Source organism: Ochotona princeps, chromosome 10, assembly GCF_030435755.1.
Source record: "Ochotona princeps isolate mOchPri1 chromosome 10, mOchPri1.hap1, whole genome shotgun sequence".
NCBI classification, from domain to species: Eukaryota; Metazoa; Chordata; class Mammalia; order Lagomorpha; family Ochotonidae; genus Ochotona; species Ochotona princeps.
Genome location: NC_080841.1, coordinates 6,960,666 through 6,975,664, shown reverse-complemented (window position 1 = coordinate 6,975,664; position 14,999 = coordinate 6,960,666). Strand labels below are relative to the sequence as shown.

The 14,999-nt window shown below is 45.2% G+C and overlaps 1 protein-coding gene across 3 annotated transcripts in view; it reads left to right on the top strand.

Annotated features, from left to right (window-relative positions):
• The window catches only part of UCHL5 (ubiquitin C-terminal hydrolase L5), a 33,888-nt gene extending 21,349 nt beyond the window's left edge, over positions 1-12,539 (top strand). For 2 of the 3 annotated variants that reach the window (XM_004578806.3, XM_058668957.1), the window contains 3 exons: positions 943-1,056; positions 8,194-8,292; positions 12,390-12,539. In XM_004578806.3, coding sequence (XP_004578863.1) covers positions 943-1,056; positions 8,194-8,292; positions 12,390-12,434 — 258 coding nt within the window. In that variant the 3' untranslated portion in view covers positions 12,435-12,539. The remainder of the gene's footprint in view (positions 1-942; positions 1,057-8,193; positions 8,293-12,389) is intronic. The other variant, XM_004578807.3, reaches the window with a different exon arrangement.
• Positions 12,540-14,999: the final 2,460 nt, after the last annotated feature.

Genomic DNA, 14,999 nt, shown 5'->3' with positions numbered 1-14,999 from the left:
AGGAGATACAGAGAGAAAGATCTTTCATCTACTGGTTCTCTCCCTAAATGGCTGCAACAACCAGAGCTGAGCTGATCTGGAGCCAGGAGCTTCCTCTGGGTCTCCCACGCTGGTGCAGGTCCCAAGGCTTTGAGCCATCCTCTGCTGCTTTCCCAGACCCCAGGCGGGAGCTGGATGGGAAGTACAGCAGTAGGACAGGAACCTTCACCCATGTGGGATCCCGGCTCATACAAGGCGAGAATTTAGCCAGTAGGCTACTGCTCCAGGCCCCGGGGCCATATTTTTAAGTGTAAAGTTTAGCGTTATTCCTCTCTCAGGATAAGTATGTACTTCGGTGTGTAATTTCTGTCTGCTGTCTAGTGGATGCATGAATCAGTTGCTTTGTATAGCACGAGAGGAGCATTTCCCTTGTCAGTTTGTCACGAGGACTAAATTGTCAAGTTACACGACCAGATTACAAGTGCTGTGTAAATGTTAGCAATTGACTGCATGGAGTGTTCACTATGACTTCATTTTACTTACAAGAGAACAAGTTAAATTATATTTCTCAGTTAATTAGACTTTACTTTCGCATGTGGCCTTTATGATCGAACATCTGTAATAGATGGACTTGGAGCACAGAATTAGTAATAGGCAAAGTCGTTTTATGATCTTTGATCAGCTTTGTTGAGTGTATTTAAGCAAGTTGGTAGCTTACTACGCAAGTGGCAGTATGGTATAACAGATTGTTTTCAGGTGAACATTTATACATATTTTAGAACTTGGATGTGGACGCACAGCTTCGCGCTTTCATCACTTGAAGCTGCTGCTGTTAGAGTGATGTTCTCTTAGCAGCATCCGAAGTAGAAATTTGAAAATAGTCAGACTTCTGATCGTTTTCAAGCACCTCTGCACTTAAGCCTCAATCCTTAGGGTGTGTTGTTTCTTTTTCTTTCCCCTAAGGAGGAACCCATGGATACAGATCAGGGCAGTAATATGTTGAGCGCCATCCAATCAGAAGTTGCCAAAAACCAGATGCTAATAGAAGAAGAAGTACAGAAATTAAAAAGATACAAGGTATGTTTTTCAGACCACTTTGCTGGGAAGTTGCCTGGCAGACCAGGGAACTTCGAGGTGAGAAGGTGTGTTCCCTGCATCCCTGCCGGGCTTTTCCTGCTGTGTGGACAGTCCTCCTTGTTTGGCCGGCATCCTATGAAGATAAATCAGGAGCTTTAAAAAAAATGTTTATCATGAGCTGGATTTTAGCCCGTTTGTGGCTTCAGTTCTCTGGAGTTGTTTTCTTAATTACACCCAGATTAAGCCCAGCCATTGGGAGCCGCTTCACCCTGGCGCCTGCGCCCTGTGACCTAGTGGCCCTGAGCTTTGGCCTGCTGCTGTTTCCTTACCGATGGAATGCTTCAGGTCCCCTGGTGTGTCTTCTGCCTCAAACATTATCAGACATCCCTGGGGCCCTTCCATGCCCTCATTACTTCTAGGTCTTTGCTGAGCTAAAAGTACGTTTTTGTTTCTTATTCTGTTTTTGAAGAGAAAGTGCGGTATGAATTCCCATTAGTTTAATTACATGCTGCGTGTTGCCATTTCAGTGAGGGAGGGCCTGTCCAGGTCCCCAGCAGTGCACTGTGGTGTGTGCATACAGAACTGTCTGATGCCGTTGTTTTTGATAATGTCATTGTGCACCTGCAGTCTGACCTGTGTGAAGGCAGTGGAGGGGACTTTGATTTTGGTGTGATATGGTAGAATTCGGAATCTTCTGTGAAGCTCATTTGAGAGCAAGAGGTGCCATCTGCGTTTGTTGTTCAGCACAGCATAGGCATAGTTTTTTTTTTTTTTTTTTAAGATTTTTATGTATTTTTATTTGAAAGTCAGATATGCAGAGAGGAAGATTTGCTCTCTGATGATTCACTCCCCAAGTGGAGTTGAGCCAATCCAAAGCCAGGAGCCAGGAGCATCTTCTGGGTCTCCCACGTGGGTGCAGGGTCCCAAGGTTTTGGGCCATCCTCGACCACTTTCCCAGGCCACAAACAGGGAGGTGAATGAAAAGTGGGGCCTGGGCCCGGCGCTGTGGCCTAGCGGCTAAAGTCCTTGCCTTGAATGTGCCGGGATCCCATATGGGCGCCAGCTCTAATCCCAGAAGCTCCACTTCCCATCCAGCTCCCTGCTTGTGGCCTGGGGAAAGCAGTCAAGGACAGCCCAATGCTTTGGGACCCTGCACCCGCGTGGGAGACCCGGAAGAGGTTCCTGGTTCCCAGCATCATATCAGCGCACACTGGCCTGTTGCAGCTCACTTGGGGAGTGAAGCATCAGATGGAAAATCTTCCTCTCTGTCTCTCCTCTACTCTGTATATCCTGCTTTCCAATAATAATAAATCTTTAAAAAAAAAAAAAGAAAAGAAAAGTGGGGCCTGCAGGAATTAGTACCAGTGCTCATATAGGATGCAACGCATGCAAGGTGAGGACTTGAGTCACTAGGCCACTGTGCTGGACCCAGCATGGTTCTTTGCTTCTACTTTAACAGCCAGCAAGTTTTTTTTTATCAAGTCAATGGGACCTGAACTAGAAGGGTTTCTTCAGGTAGAATTGGTATGGAAGAACATGTTTTAGTATTGTGGGCAGGGAAAGGAAAGGGCCAGATTTAGGGAAATGGCAAAGTAAGAAATAGCGTCTTTAGCAGTTTACATTTGACATAATGAAAAAAACAGCAAAACTGTCATTTATATTAGGGTACTTCAAAAAGTTCATGGGGGAAATGGGATTTTTTCAGTGGGTGTAGTATTGATAATGAATTTATGTTGTTTTTGATGCTGTTTGCATAGTTAAAATGGGTGCATGCCCATGTGGACCTCTGATTAGGGTACGGAGGGTCGAGGAGTGGGGAAGTTGGATGAGACAGCTGCCTCCCATCTCCTTTCTTCTTCCCGTACCTGGCTGAAGTAGGGAGAGAAGGGGAGAGGGCTGCTCCCAGCGTTCCAGCTTCCTTAGTACCGGGAATGGGGGACAGCCATTCCATGTCCTCCGAGGGTCCCTGAGGGAGAGCACGTCCCAAGGACACTGTCTGAGTGGTTTTGATGGTTCTAAGATACTATTGATGTCATTGCTCCCGGGCAGAGTAAATCCCTCCAAGGTCACCGGCTGATGTAGTCTCCGCATTCCCGATACTTGCTGTCGAAGCTTGGCTGGGAAAGCTCCCCCCCCCCCCCCCCCCCCGTTTCTTCTGCTCTCCATGGTACTAGATGGCTTTGCAAGCCTGAATGAACTGGTGGTCTTGTTCCACATGTGCATCTGGGCATGCAATCCACTGCACAGGTTTCAACAGCCATGGAGACCTGGTTCTGACACATGCCTTCTGGGTCAGACTGCATTACTGTGATTTTCCCCGTGGTTGTAGTTCTGAATTCAGTGTGGTCCAGTTAGGGGTCCCCAAAGAAACCTCACCAGGTGTGACCCCAGACCTCTGCCCTGTGTGTGCCAGCCAGCGTGGGTCCAACTTGGTCTGTCAGCCACATCAGGCAACATACACACTGGTGGTTGCAGTCACCTGGTCAGTTTTGTCTTCGGTTCCATCTCATACACAAACCAATGGATGGTGCAGCCCAGCCCATCCCTGCTGCGTGCCACACGCTCAGCTCTCACGTACCCCAGCAAGAACCACTGCCTAGTTCAAGCAGCCCCCACCCGTCAGACTTGCTCCCAGCCCCTATTCCTGCACATGCCGGTGTGTGCAGCAGATTGGTCTGGTCCGTCCTGCATCCCATTTGGCTCTTTTACACGTTGGTGGATATTGGAGCCTACCTCAGCCTGACAAACCCCACTATCCAGCCCACACTTCTACTGGTGGTTACCACTGCCTGTCCAGCCAGACTAGCTCCCCGCCCTGGTTCCCATGTTCGCCTGTAGGGGCTGCCATCTACTCCTAGGTGGTCCGTACTCAGCCCACTCACACCCATCTTGCACTTGCCAGGTGGTTCTGTGTCTAGTCTTAATTGGACTTGCCCAGTCCCAGCACTTGCCAGCTAATGCTGCAGCAGTATCCCACCAGCCTGCACTTACTCTAGCTAATGCATGTACCAGTGGATATGGTCGCTTATCACAGCTTGACTCTTTCTCCAACCCAACTCAATGCAGGCCAGCAGGTTTGACAGTCCCGTCTAGCCTGGTATTCCCCCAGTCCCAGATCTCATGGTCACCCATGGACGTGGCCTAGCTGGAGAGCCCTCTGCAGACCCCCTATTAGACTTACAACCACTCTCTGGGTTTTATGCGTGCTGGTTGGTGCTGCGGCCCAGTTTGGCATGACCTGCATTTGCCAGTGGGTACTGTATCCTGATTCAGTCCCAGCTCTTGCTGGTGGGTGCTATAGCCTAGCCCAGCCTGAAATGCTTCTAGTACCGGTCCTAATGTGAACTGGCTGGTGTTGTAGCCAAATTCAGCCTGCACTGCACCACGTCCTGGTTCTCACGTCTACCAGTGGGTGCTATAAACTGGGCTGCTCCCAGCCTTGGTTCTAGTGCTCACCTGCAAGGACTGTGTCCTAAGCTCCTTTATCAAGTCACCTTAAAATTGCAGATCTGACACACTGGTGGGTCCTTGACCCATCCTGACTTGTCCCACCTCCTGTCCTGACAGATGCAGTGGTCTTGCCTGACCAGTCTACACCTATTCTGGCTCTTACCTTTTGGTGGTGTAGCCCAGCCCTGCCTGGCTACACCCAGACCTAGCTATTACAAGGCTCAGTGTGTTTGGAAACCTGGCTCAGCCTGTCCTACACTTGCCCTTGCTCTTCTGAGAACCAGCAGGTGCTGGACCCTAGCTCAGGCCGGCACACCCCAGATCCAGTCCATACCCATCCTGAGGGATGCTACAGCCATATCCAGTCCAGTTCACCACCCCCATTCCAGCCCTCACGCTCACTAGTGGTAACTGCAACCCAGCAAAGGTGTGCTTAGCTCCCACATACCACCAGTCCTGCACCCAGCCACAGATTTTGTGTGTGTTGAAGGTTGCTCTGACCCAGCCTGGCATAACCCATCCCCCATCTCGGCCTTTACCGTCAGTTGCTGCAGCCTGTCCTGACTTGACCTGGCCCACCCACAGTCTAAACTTTCCTTGGTGGGTGCTGCAACCTAGCACTGCCCAGCTTGCCCCCATCCATGGCTTTCATGCATACCAGTAGATGTGATAGCCTAGCCTAACCCAGCATGACCTGCACCCCATCCTGGCTCCTATAAATGCCAGTATACTGTGGTTTAGCCTAGCTTTTCTTCACTCTCCCCTCTCCCTCCTATCTCCCCCCATACCCCGAGGCAACCCACTCATCTCCCAAATAAAGCAGTCCTGCTTGGCCTGACCAACAGCGAGTGGACTCCTGTGCTCACCAGTGGGAGTGATGGCCCACCAGGGGAGTTCTCCAAGTTACCCCACCAAGCCCACACGCAGACCCAGAGCTCCTGCATGCCAGTGGGTGTTAGTACCCGGCAGTCTACCCTCCAGTCTCGGCATTTGTGCTGGAGGGTGTTGCAGCCCAGCCTGCTCCACACCCAATTCGTAGGTGTGCCTGCTGGTTCTACAGCGTGGAGCAGCCCGGCCTGTTCCCAACCCAGCACCCGTGAGTGTTCTTGAACTCCATGGTCATGCCTGGGTCAGCCTGTCACCTCCCAGCCCTTGAGCAAACCAGCTGATATGGAAGTCCCACAGGGGTGAGCCCACAAATCTCCCACAAAATCTGCCCCCAGACCTGGTTTTCTTATATGCTGGTTGGTGTCCTGGTCCATCCCCTGTTTGGTTTGTACTGTGGTCCAGCCCTGCCAGTTAGACAGCCCCCCCCAGCCATGACATTCATATGTGCCCATAGGTGGTATTGATATAAACAAGGCCAACTCAGGTCTCCCATATGGGCGGGTATATTGCTTTGGCCCTGAAAGGTGCTCCAGTTTCCCTCCTGCAAGTGCGGTAGCCTGGTTGGTGAAGTCCCAGTCGCTCCTCACCTGTCACATGCTTCCTCAACAGTCTTCCCTCCCACACATCCCAGACTCCCTTCCTGAGCAGTCCGCAGTCCGCAGTCCGCTGCCTGCAAGTGTGCAGAGCCCCATGCCCAGTCCTCCAGCAGTGTGTCGTGCCACCTCGGGGTCCTGCCCATCTGCCCGGGACTCGTGCATGCTCTGGCACGGGTCCCACGACCCAATTTGCTGGCATGCTGGTGTCTGCCCCACACGTATCTTAAACAGGCAGCTGTGATGGCACACTGTTGTGTGATAGCACACGGATTTGGCATTAGTCAGGCCCAGAATGCCCCCCAGCTATGAGCTGATTTGTCCCGGGAGTGTAACACCTGCCTAGGTGCAGTGAAAGCTCGGCAGTTGCCTACAGCTTGGTGGAAGTGGAATGTAAAAGTAAGTTTATGTTGATGTGAAGCAATTTTGAAATAAATATATATATATGCGCATAGCTTTTCATAATAAGTACTTTCCATGATTTTTTTTTAAAGGTTCACTTATTTATTTGAAAGTCAAAGTTACAGAGAGAAAGACTGAAAAAGGGATCTCCATCTGCTGGTTCATTTTCCAAACAGCCAAACGGAAACAGGGAGCCAGGAGCCCAGACCTGCGCCTTTTTTTTTTTTTAAGATTTATTTATTTTTATTGCAAAGTCAGGTACAGAGAGAAGGAGAGACAGAGAGGAAGATCTTCTGTCCGATGATTCACTCCCCAAGTGACCACAACGGCCAGCACTGCGCCAATCTGAAGCTGGAAGCCTGGAGCTCTTCCGGGTCTCCCACGCGGGTGCAAGTTCCCAAAGCTTTGGGCTGTTCTCGACTGCTTCAGCTGCTAGGCTACTGCGCCGGGGCCCCAAACCTGCTTGTTTTGTTTGCCACAAGGATGCAGGGACCCCCCACACTTGGGCTATCTTCCACTGCTTTCTCGAGTATAAAGCAGAGAGCTGGGTCATAAGTGGACCAGCCCGGCGGCATGGCCTAGCGGCTAAAGTCCTCGCCTTGAACTACCCGGGATCCCATATGGGTGCCGGTTCTAAACCCAGAAGCTCCACTTCCCATCCAGCTCCCTGCTTGTGGCCTGGGAAAGCAGTCGAGGACGGCCCAATGCATTGGGACCCTGCACCTGCGTGGGAGACCTGGAAGAGGTTCCAGGTTCCTGGCTTTGGATCAGCGCGCACCGTCCCGTTGCGGCTCACTTGGGGAGTGAATCATCGGACGGAAGATCTTCCTCTCTATCTCTCCTCCTCTCTGTATATCTGGCTGTAATAAAAAATGAATAAATCTTTAAAAAAAAAAATAAGTGGACCAGCCAGGTCTTGAACCAGCTTTCATGTGAGATGTCGTTGCCTCAGCTGATGGCTTTACCGGCTATGCCACAACACCAGCCCCTACGTTCCATGGAAGACCTCATGTATTCCTGCTCATGGGAGTGAGAGCCTAGGACACCTCATAACTTGAAGGGGGTCCTCTGGACAGTGCATGTTTTTCTGTGATGCACAAACTTTTCCATAAAATCTGTTCTCTTTCTATAAAAAGCAAAGGAAGATTACTCTTGACCACAACAAAGCTTGTCCCGCTTGACTTGATCTGATGATTTGCATAGGTATAAAGGCGAGAGTGTTAATTTATCATGGAAATCTAAATTTGCTTTTGAGGGACATTTTTGTAAGTGATCTGTGGTCGGACTTGGTTAAGTAAAGGCTTAAGTAAATTTTACCCCCTTACTGTGTTTTTTTTTTAATGCTCGTTGAGAACAAATTTATTTCTTTTTTTCATTTTTTTTTTCATCATAAAGTCAGATATACAGAGAGGAGGAGAGACAGAGGAAGATCTTCTGTCCGATGATTCACTCCCCAAGTGAGCCACAACGGGCCGGTGCGCGCCGATCCAAAGCCAGGACCTGGAACCTCTTCCAGGTCTCCCACGCAGGTGCAGGGTCCCAAGGCATTGGGCCGTCCTCGACTGCTTTCCCAGGCCACAAGCAGGGAGCTGGATGGGAAGTGGAGCTTCTGGGATTAGAACTGGAACCCATATGGGATCCTGGGGCGTTCAAGGCGAGGACTTTAGCCGCCGGGCCCAAATTTGATTATTTCTAATAGTTTCTTCTTAGGAGAGCAGAAGAGTGTATTCGATTCTAAGTTGAATGTAAAAGTGAAATACCAAAAAAAAAAAAATTTTGTGGCTATTTATTGTTTTATTATCAGATTGAGAACATCAGAAGGAAGCATAATTATCTCCCGTTTATCATGGAGCTGTTGAAGACGTTGGCGGAGCATCAGCAGTTAATCCCGCTGGTGGAGAAGGTGAGTGCGCTGCGGGAAGCTCTAGCTCGGTCCGAAGTGCAGCACACAGGTTTCGATGTGAATAGAGGTAAAACACCTTAATTTTACTTTTGCCAGTTCTTTGTATTCTATGAAAATTAATTACAGAATTGCTCAGCTGCTTTCAGATTTCTTCAGGAATTCAGGTTGTGCTATATTAGCATTTCAAACACTATCTTTTTTTAGAAGGAAAACCAAAATTTTCATGTTATGTATTTGAAGCATGTTTTTCCACTTAATTTAGCAAAATTTGAATTAGTATTGTAAAATTTTTTTTTTTTTAAGATTTATTCATTTTATTACAAAGTCAGATATACAGAGAGGAGGAGAGATAGAGAAGAAGATCTTCCGTCCGATGTTTCACTCCCCAGTGAGCCGCAGTAGCCGGTGCGCGCCGATCCGAAGCCAGGAACCAGGAACCTCTTCTGGGTCTCCCACGCGGGTGTAGGGTCCCAAGGCATTGGGCCGTCCTCAACTGCTTTCCCAGGCCACAAGCAGGGAGCTGGATGGGAAGTGGAGCTTCTGGATTAAAACCGGTGCCCATATGGGATCCCGGGGCTTTCAAGGCGAGGACTTTAGCCGCTAGGCCACGCCGCCGGGCCCAAGTATCGTAAAATTTAAAGCTGGAATGAACATTGATGGGAGAAAAACAATTAGCGTTGAGCTGAGACAAGTAGCGTTGAGCTGAGGGTAAACTAGCATAAGTTAGTGAAAATTTTTGATTTTTTTTTCGGTTTCAGACACTACACAAAATATTTGTGGAATAAATGAAATTGCACTTGTTCTTTCTAAGTTTATACTGTAAATCAGTGTTTCTGATAGTTACCAACGCTGAATATCCTTTAAAATGCGTGTTACCTGGCCTTCCCCAGATATCTGATGTAGGGGAAGGAATCTTTATTAAGCCCCCCAGGCGGGTCTAACGCAGCTGGTCTGGGCACCACATTTGAGAAACACTTTGAGAAGATACCACTAGGCAATAAAATTTTGGACCATTAATTTAAAGACCAGAATATATGGTAGGTATATTTTTCTTACTAATTTTTAAAATTACTACACCCAGCTGTTTCATATTATAAATTTCAAATAATATGAGATGTGTGTGAATACATTTTTTTGCATATGCCTTTTTACTTGAGCGATGTGACCCAACTTTGAGCATTAAGTACAGAAGGCTCGCAAGACTGCTGAGTCTCGTGCTTCCATAGAGGTTTTCTCTCTGTGCATCGCAGGGTATTTCAATGTGGGAAACGGATTTTTGAAATGTTAGTTAACATTTAGTGATACATGATTCTCAAAGTGTCACTGCTTATAGAATGCCCAGATAATGGTGTTCTTTATATAAAACCTTACGAAATTCTACGTTAAAAAAACCTTAAAAAATATGAGGGGACTTGTGAAAGATGACTCAAAAAAACGAAATTAACAAGGAAGTTTATTTCAGTGCAAAAATGTTTTGGAATCCATGCATAGTTGTTTCGTAATATACATTTTCCTTGAACTTTTTGAAGGCTGCTTGTTTGTGTGGATTCCAAAAAAATTTTGCAGCAAAAACTTACTTTTCCACTTTATTTTCCAGGAACTTGTGAGTGGCCGTTTGTATGTATTGTGCTAAAGCATGCGTGGACTAGATTTTCTTGCTAGAAAAGCGTTCTCAGCGGCCAGTGGCTGTGACTTGTGTGCCACACAGGAGAGCGACTCCCTGTGTGAATTGTGACAGTGGTGTGCCTGCTGCGGCCTGGGTGTGAACCTGAGTTCTTTGCTTTATTTTGGACACAAGGTGGCAGTAGGTGAATGCTGCCAGTGGACTCACTGCCGCAGGCCTGGCCTTTGATTTTTGCGCTAGTAATTTTTTTTTTTTATTTTGGTAAAGATTTTTCTTGAAAGTTAGAATTACAGAGATGGAGACATCCACCCTCTGCTGGATCGCTCCTAAATGGCTGCGAAGACGAGCCAGGCTGGCCGGAAGCCGGAAAGCAGGAGAAGGGTGAAGACGTGGGCTGTCCTCTGCTTTCCCAGGTCGTGAGCAGGGAGCTGCATGGCGAGTGGACCTAGTGTTACGTGGGCGGCACCACAGGCGGAGAGTTAGCTTGCTACCACGCCGCACTGACCCTGCACTGGTGTTTTACTCAAAAGGTACTTAATCACCTTGGTTTGCCCTAAGTTCTTCGATTAATAATTTTGTATAGGCAATATTGAGATAAAGTTACTTCTTGAATAATTTATTCTCCTAGTTTCTGAGGAAAATTCAGGCTCATCATTTGATTGCAGTTCTTGAGATGCAGCTGCACATGCATTCCTCTCTTATTAGGCCTGGGGATGTAAATGTAATTGAACGCCTTCTCCTCAACAACTCCGAGCATAGCTCGGCAAGGAAACAAATAGTGTTTGTTTGGTGCTGAATATTGTCATTCTGACAGGTACCAGCATGGAGTGAGATTACATTCCGAAAAGTACAGGACAGCTGCTCAGCAGCTTGCCAGCGATCCTACAACTTTCATATCCGCAGCAACTGTGCTTGGAACTCAGTGCCCGTCTGTACTGACGGGCTGCATTCTATCGGAAAGGCAGATTTACAGAGAGGGGAGAGACAGAGAGAAAGATCTTCTGCTGCTTCACTCCCCAAATGGTTGAGCCAGGATCCTCCTCCTGGTCTCCCATGCACGTGCAGAATGTCAAGGCCGTGAGCCATGCTCCACTGCTGCCTAGGCTGGAAGCAGGGAGCTGAATCGGAAGTGGCACAGCTGGGACACCAGCGGGAGCCCAGATGGGACAGCAGCACAGGTAGGAGGATACTGCACTGGCTCCTCTTTTCTTATTTAAAAAAAAAATCATTATGCCAGAAGGATGTGTCCCACATTTCCGAATCACATTTAAAGTTTGGGATCAAAAACCTAAAGATTTGTAAGTATAAGATAAATAATAGAATAGAAATAAATAGAAGTGTCATAAATAGAATCTGAACCCTGCTGATTCTATTTATATTTTAAGAAGTAGATTTGGTGTATGGTACAAGAATCTGGTTTTTTTTTTTACTGTATTTTTAGGTTACCTCCTGAGCAATTCAAATGTAATGTATATAACCGTCATGTAACAACAGTGTCTTTAATAAGAGAGTGCCTGGATTGGACAGCTGGCTCCACTTCTGGCCCAGTGCAGACCCTGGCAAGTAGTGCTGATGATGCAAGCAGCCTGAAATACTGCCGCCTGTGTGAGACCAGTGGGGCTGACCCAGTCCCGGCTGTGGTCGGTCATTGCAGTTTGGGCGAATGAGCCAGTCAATGAGAGGGAGCTCTTTGGCTCTCTTTCACTCTCTCTCTGTATACATCTTGAATAAATTAAAAAAAAAAATGCAGAACTTTAAACATACACTGAGTCTGCATTTTAGCAGGGTTCCCAAGTTGTTGGCGTGTATTTTGAGAAATAGTGCTATAGTACAAGAGATTTAAGTTTGTGAAAGCCTCTCTGCTCTTGGGTATGGGACTGGGTATGTTGACAGCATAGGGGAGCTCTGGCTTCTTCATTGACTAGAATGAAATGGAATTACTGTGCTTAAGCTGTATAGTTAGGATCAAATGACACGTGTAAAAACTTTTGTAAATCATGGAAGTAAAGTTGATTGATCCCACAGTTACATAATCCTTGAATGACATGTTAAGCTTACGTAAATTGTTATGTTAAACTCGTGTATGTGTCTGTGTCTATCTATATCAACTTATTGAGTATAACATCAACTTATACTCAATTTGAATAGGAAGTCAGAAAATGTGTGTGTGTGTGTTTTGTTTTGGAATGACCTTTAGTAATGACCTGTGGAATAATTTCACGTTTTAAAATTATTACTACTATAATAATATTTTCAACTTGAGATGAGAACGCCAACCAACATAATGGTTTCTGATTGGGGCAGAAAGTGACTTACTAACTAGCGAAAGTTTGTTGCAGATCTGAAGTTGAAGTTCAGTGCTCTGAAAGCTTGGAAACGCTGTGTTTTAGGCTCTTGGTCTTGGTATGCCCTCTCATGGACATTTGTTTTAATACAATCTGAACAGACTTTTAACACTATCTTTTATTTTTAGGCAAAAGAAAAGCAGAATGCAAAGAAAGCTCAGGAAACGAAGTGAAGATGGCCCTTTGACTGTGTCTACCTTTCTGCTTCTGTGCTGCTGTTCATGGAGACCGTTAAGTGTAACAAACTTTGAGCAGCCTCCTGCTCAGCTCGGTGCACGGGTGGCAGCAGTGCCGTCTGTGTTGTCTTGAATGCATGGATCCTTCAGCTCTTCCCCCAGCTCCATCATGTGCATGTAGTGCGTGTTTAATAAAAGTGATCATTAGAATGCTTGCCCGTATGCCCAAATTCCATTATTTGACACTGGATTTGAGAACTGCTGGTGACTCTGAACATGTATGGTGCCATGATGAACTTAGAAGATGCACAAATGATATTCTGTACCTGCAACTGTCATGATTTTCTGATCTTCATATTCAGTTGCATAGTTACAATTTATAAATTGCAGATCTAAAGCTGATTTCTCCTCATTAGTGGGAAAAAAAAATCAGTATTTCTGTCTTTGATATGAGTGATTTGAGGACTTCAAAACTGAATTTTGTCTCTTATACCAATTATTTGGAAAAAGTTTGATTTTTAAGGCAGATAATTTGAAATGAACAGAAGTATAATTTGCGTCAGAATTTTATTAAACATTCTTTAGGTGTTTGGGATTATTCATTTAAATATTGCAGTACTATTTTAGGAAATGTCACAGTGTTGTGTTTCAAAGCAAAATTTCAAATAAGTTGTAAATCTTGATGTATTTTGATGTTAGTTTCAGTTTGTCAACTTTTTCAAGCTGTCAACCTGTATCTATTGAAAATGGTTCACAGTTCCGGTTACCTACTGAAGCAGTGACGGTGGGGCAGCAATCCCTCTGTGCCAACTGAACAAAATTAGTACAGCCTGCAGTTTTTTAGAGGCATGCACGATTTGCTTACAGTGGATTTTTTTAAATTTAAAAAAGTTGCTTTAGAGTTGCTTTGGTTTTTTCTTACAGAGTAATGCTGTACTATATTCTTAATCCTGATGTTTTCCAAGTTAAACTTAAAAGGAAGTTTTATAAAAGTTTTTATAAGAAAATCTACCTTTTTCTTTACAAGGCACATAACTGAAGTTGATTCATGACTTTTTAAGCATCTATTATTTATTATAAAAAGATTTCACATAATTTATTTTATTAGAGAAAACTGTGTCCATCTTTTAGCTTCCAACATGTGAATTTTATAATTTGCTCATGGTATTATTAGATGACTTTAATGAAGGGAAAGTCGGTGGGACATTGAATAGAAAATGAATGAATTATTTTTCATACATAATTTCAGTTGGTAATAAAGAGTAATGTATAATTTTCAGTTATTTATGGGAAATATATTTTGCTGTGATGCAGTAGTAATTATGGAATGTTGTAAAGATCTAACACAACTTTTAAAATATCCTGAGGTGTGTTTTAGGCTCACCTTGATCTCATTAATTTATTTCAGATGGAGTTATGTACTCTTATTGAAGCAAAGTAAGGATTACTGTAGTAAGAAGTATTCATTAATCAGTACAGTGTGTTACTGGCATAAGGATCAACTGACTCAATCCGCGGAGTCGGAGAGAGCCTGGACAGGCGCACGTTTGGCCGGCACTCGAGTCTCGGCAAAGGTGGCAGAGCAGTCCGATGGGGAGGAAAGCCTTTTCAAACAATGTAGCCAGAATAGAACAGCTGAATATTCAACCTATGTAGATCAATGAACCGTGACCCCCACCTCACAGAAATTAATTTTAGTTGCTTCATAGGCCTAAATGTACCTGTTAAAAAGTGCAACTCCTTTCAGACACATGGGTGAGTATCTGTGACTGGGGATAGCCCAAGGTTTCTTAGGTCACAAAAATAACCACGAGAGTTCTAAAATTAGAATTCATCACATTTTAAAACTTGTCAGTGAAAGACACTGTTAACAAGAGTAATTATCAAATAGCATTTAAAAAATAACTTTATAAAGCTATTATGTTCATAGACATAGAGATCATGGTTTATTAATCTAATAAAATTCCTTGATATGAATTTCCATAGTTTTAGAATGAATGGTTTATTTTATTTTCCTCTTTGATGATTGCAAATGCATTGTGACACTTCATGATTATTTTCTGCCTGTGAATAAAAAAGTATGACATGATGTAGTCTGGGTCCTTCCTTTGTGTTGCTGGCTTGAAACAAAAGAGTTGAAGATGGGGGATGAAGAACTTAAAGCAATCGAGAGTTGTCCAGAAATAAACATTATTGAGGCAGATTTTTCTAAAGGGATATTTTAAAGAAAATCTATTTTGTTCATTTTACTTTTGCCCTTTTCTGAAATCTCCATTATTGATTGAGTAGGTGGAGGTACTCTGATTCTGTTGCAGCTTTTTACACTAGCCGGACTAAGGGATATTCTTTGCTAATATAAACAGTGAAAGCCTGTGAACAGCTGCGCTGCTGGCTAGTCTCACCTCTTAGATTTAATTCCCGAGATAGCTGCCCTTTTCCTAGCAGGGAGCAGTCAGCTGGATCGTGCCACCAGAAAAGACAAATATTTGTTCTGGGCTCAGGACCATGGGGATTTGCCTCCCTTTTAGGACCAAGCTATGTATTTCTTTGTTATTTTGGTGT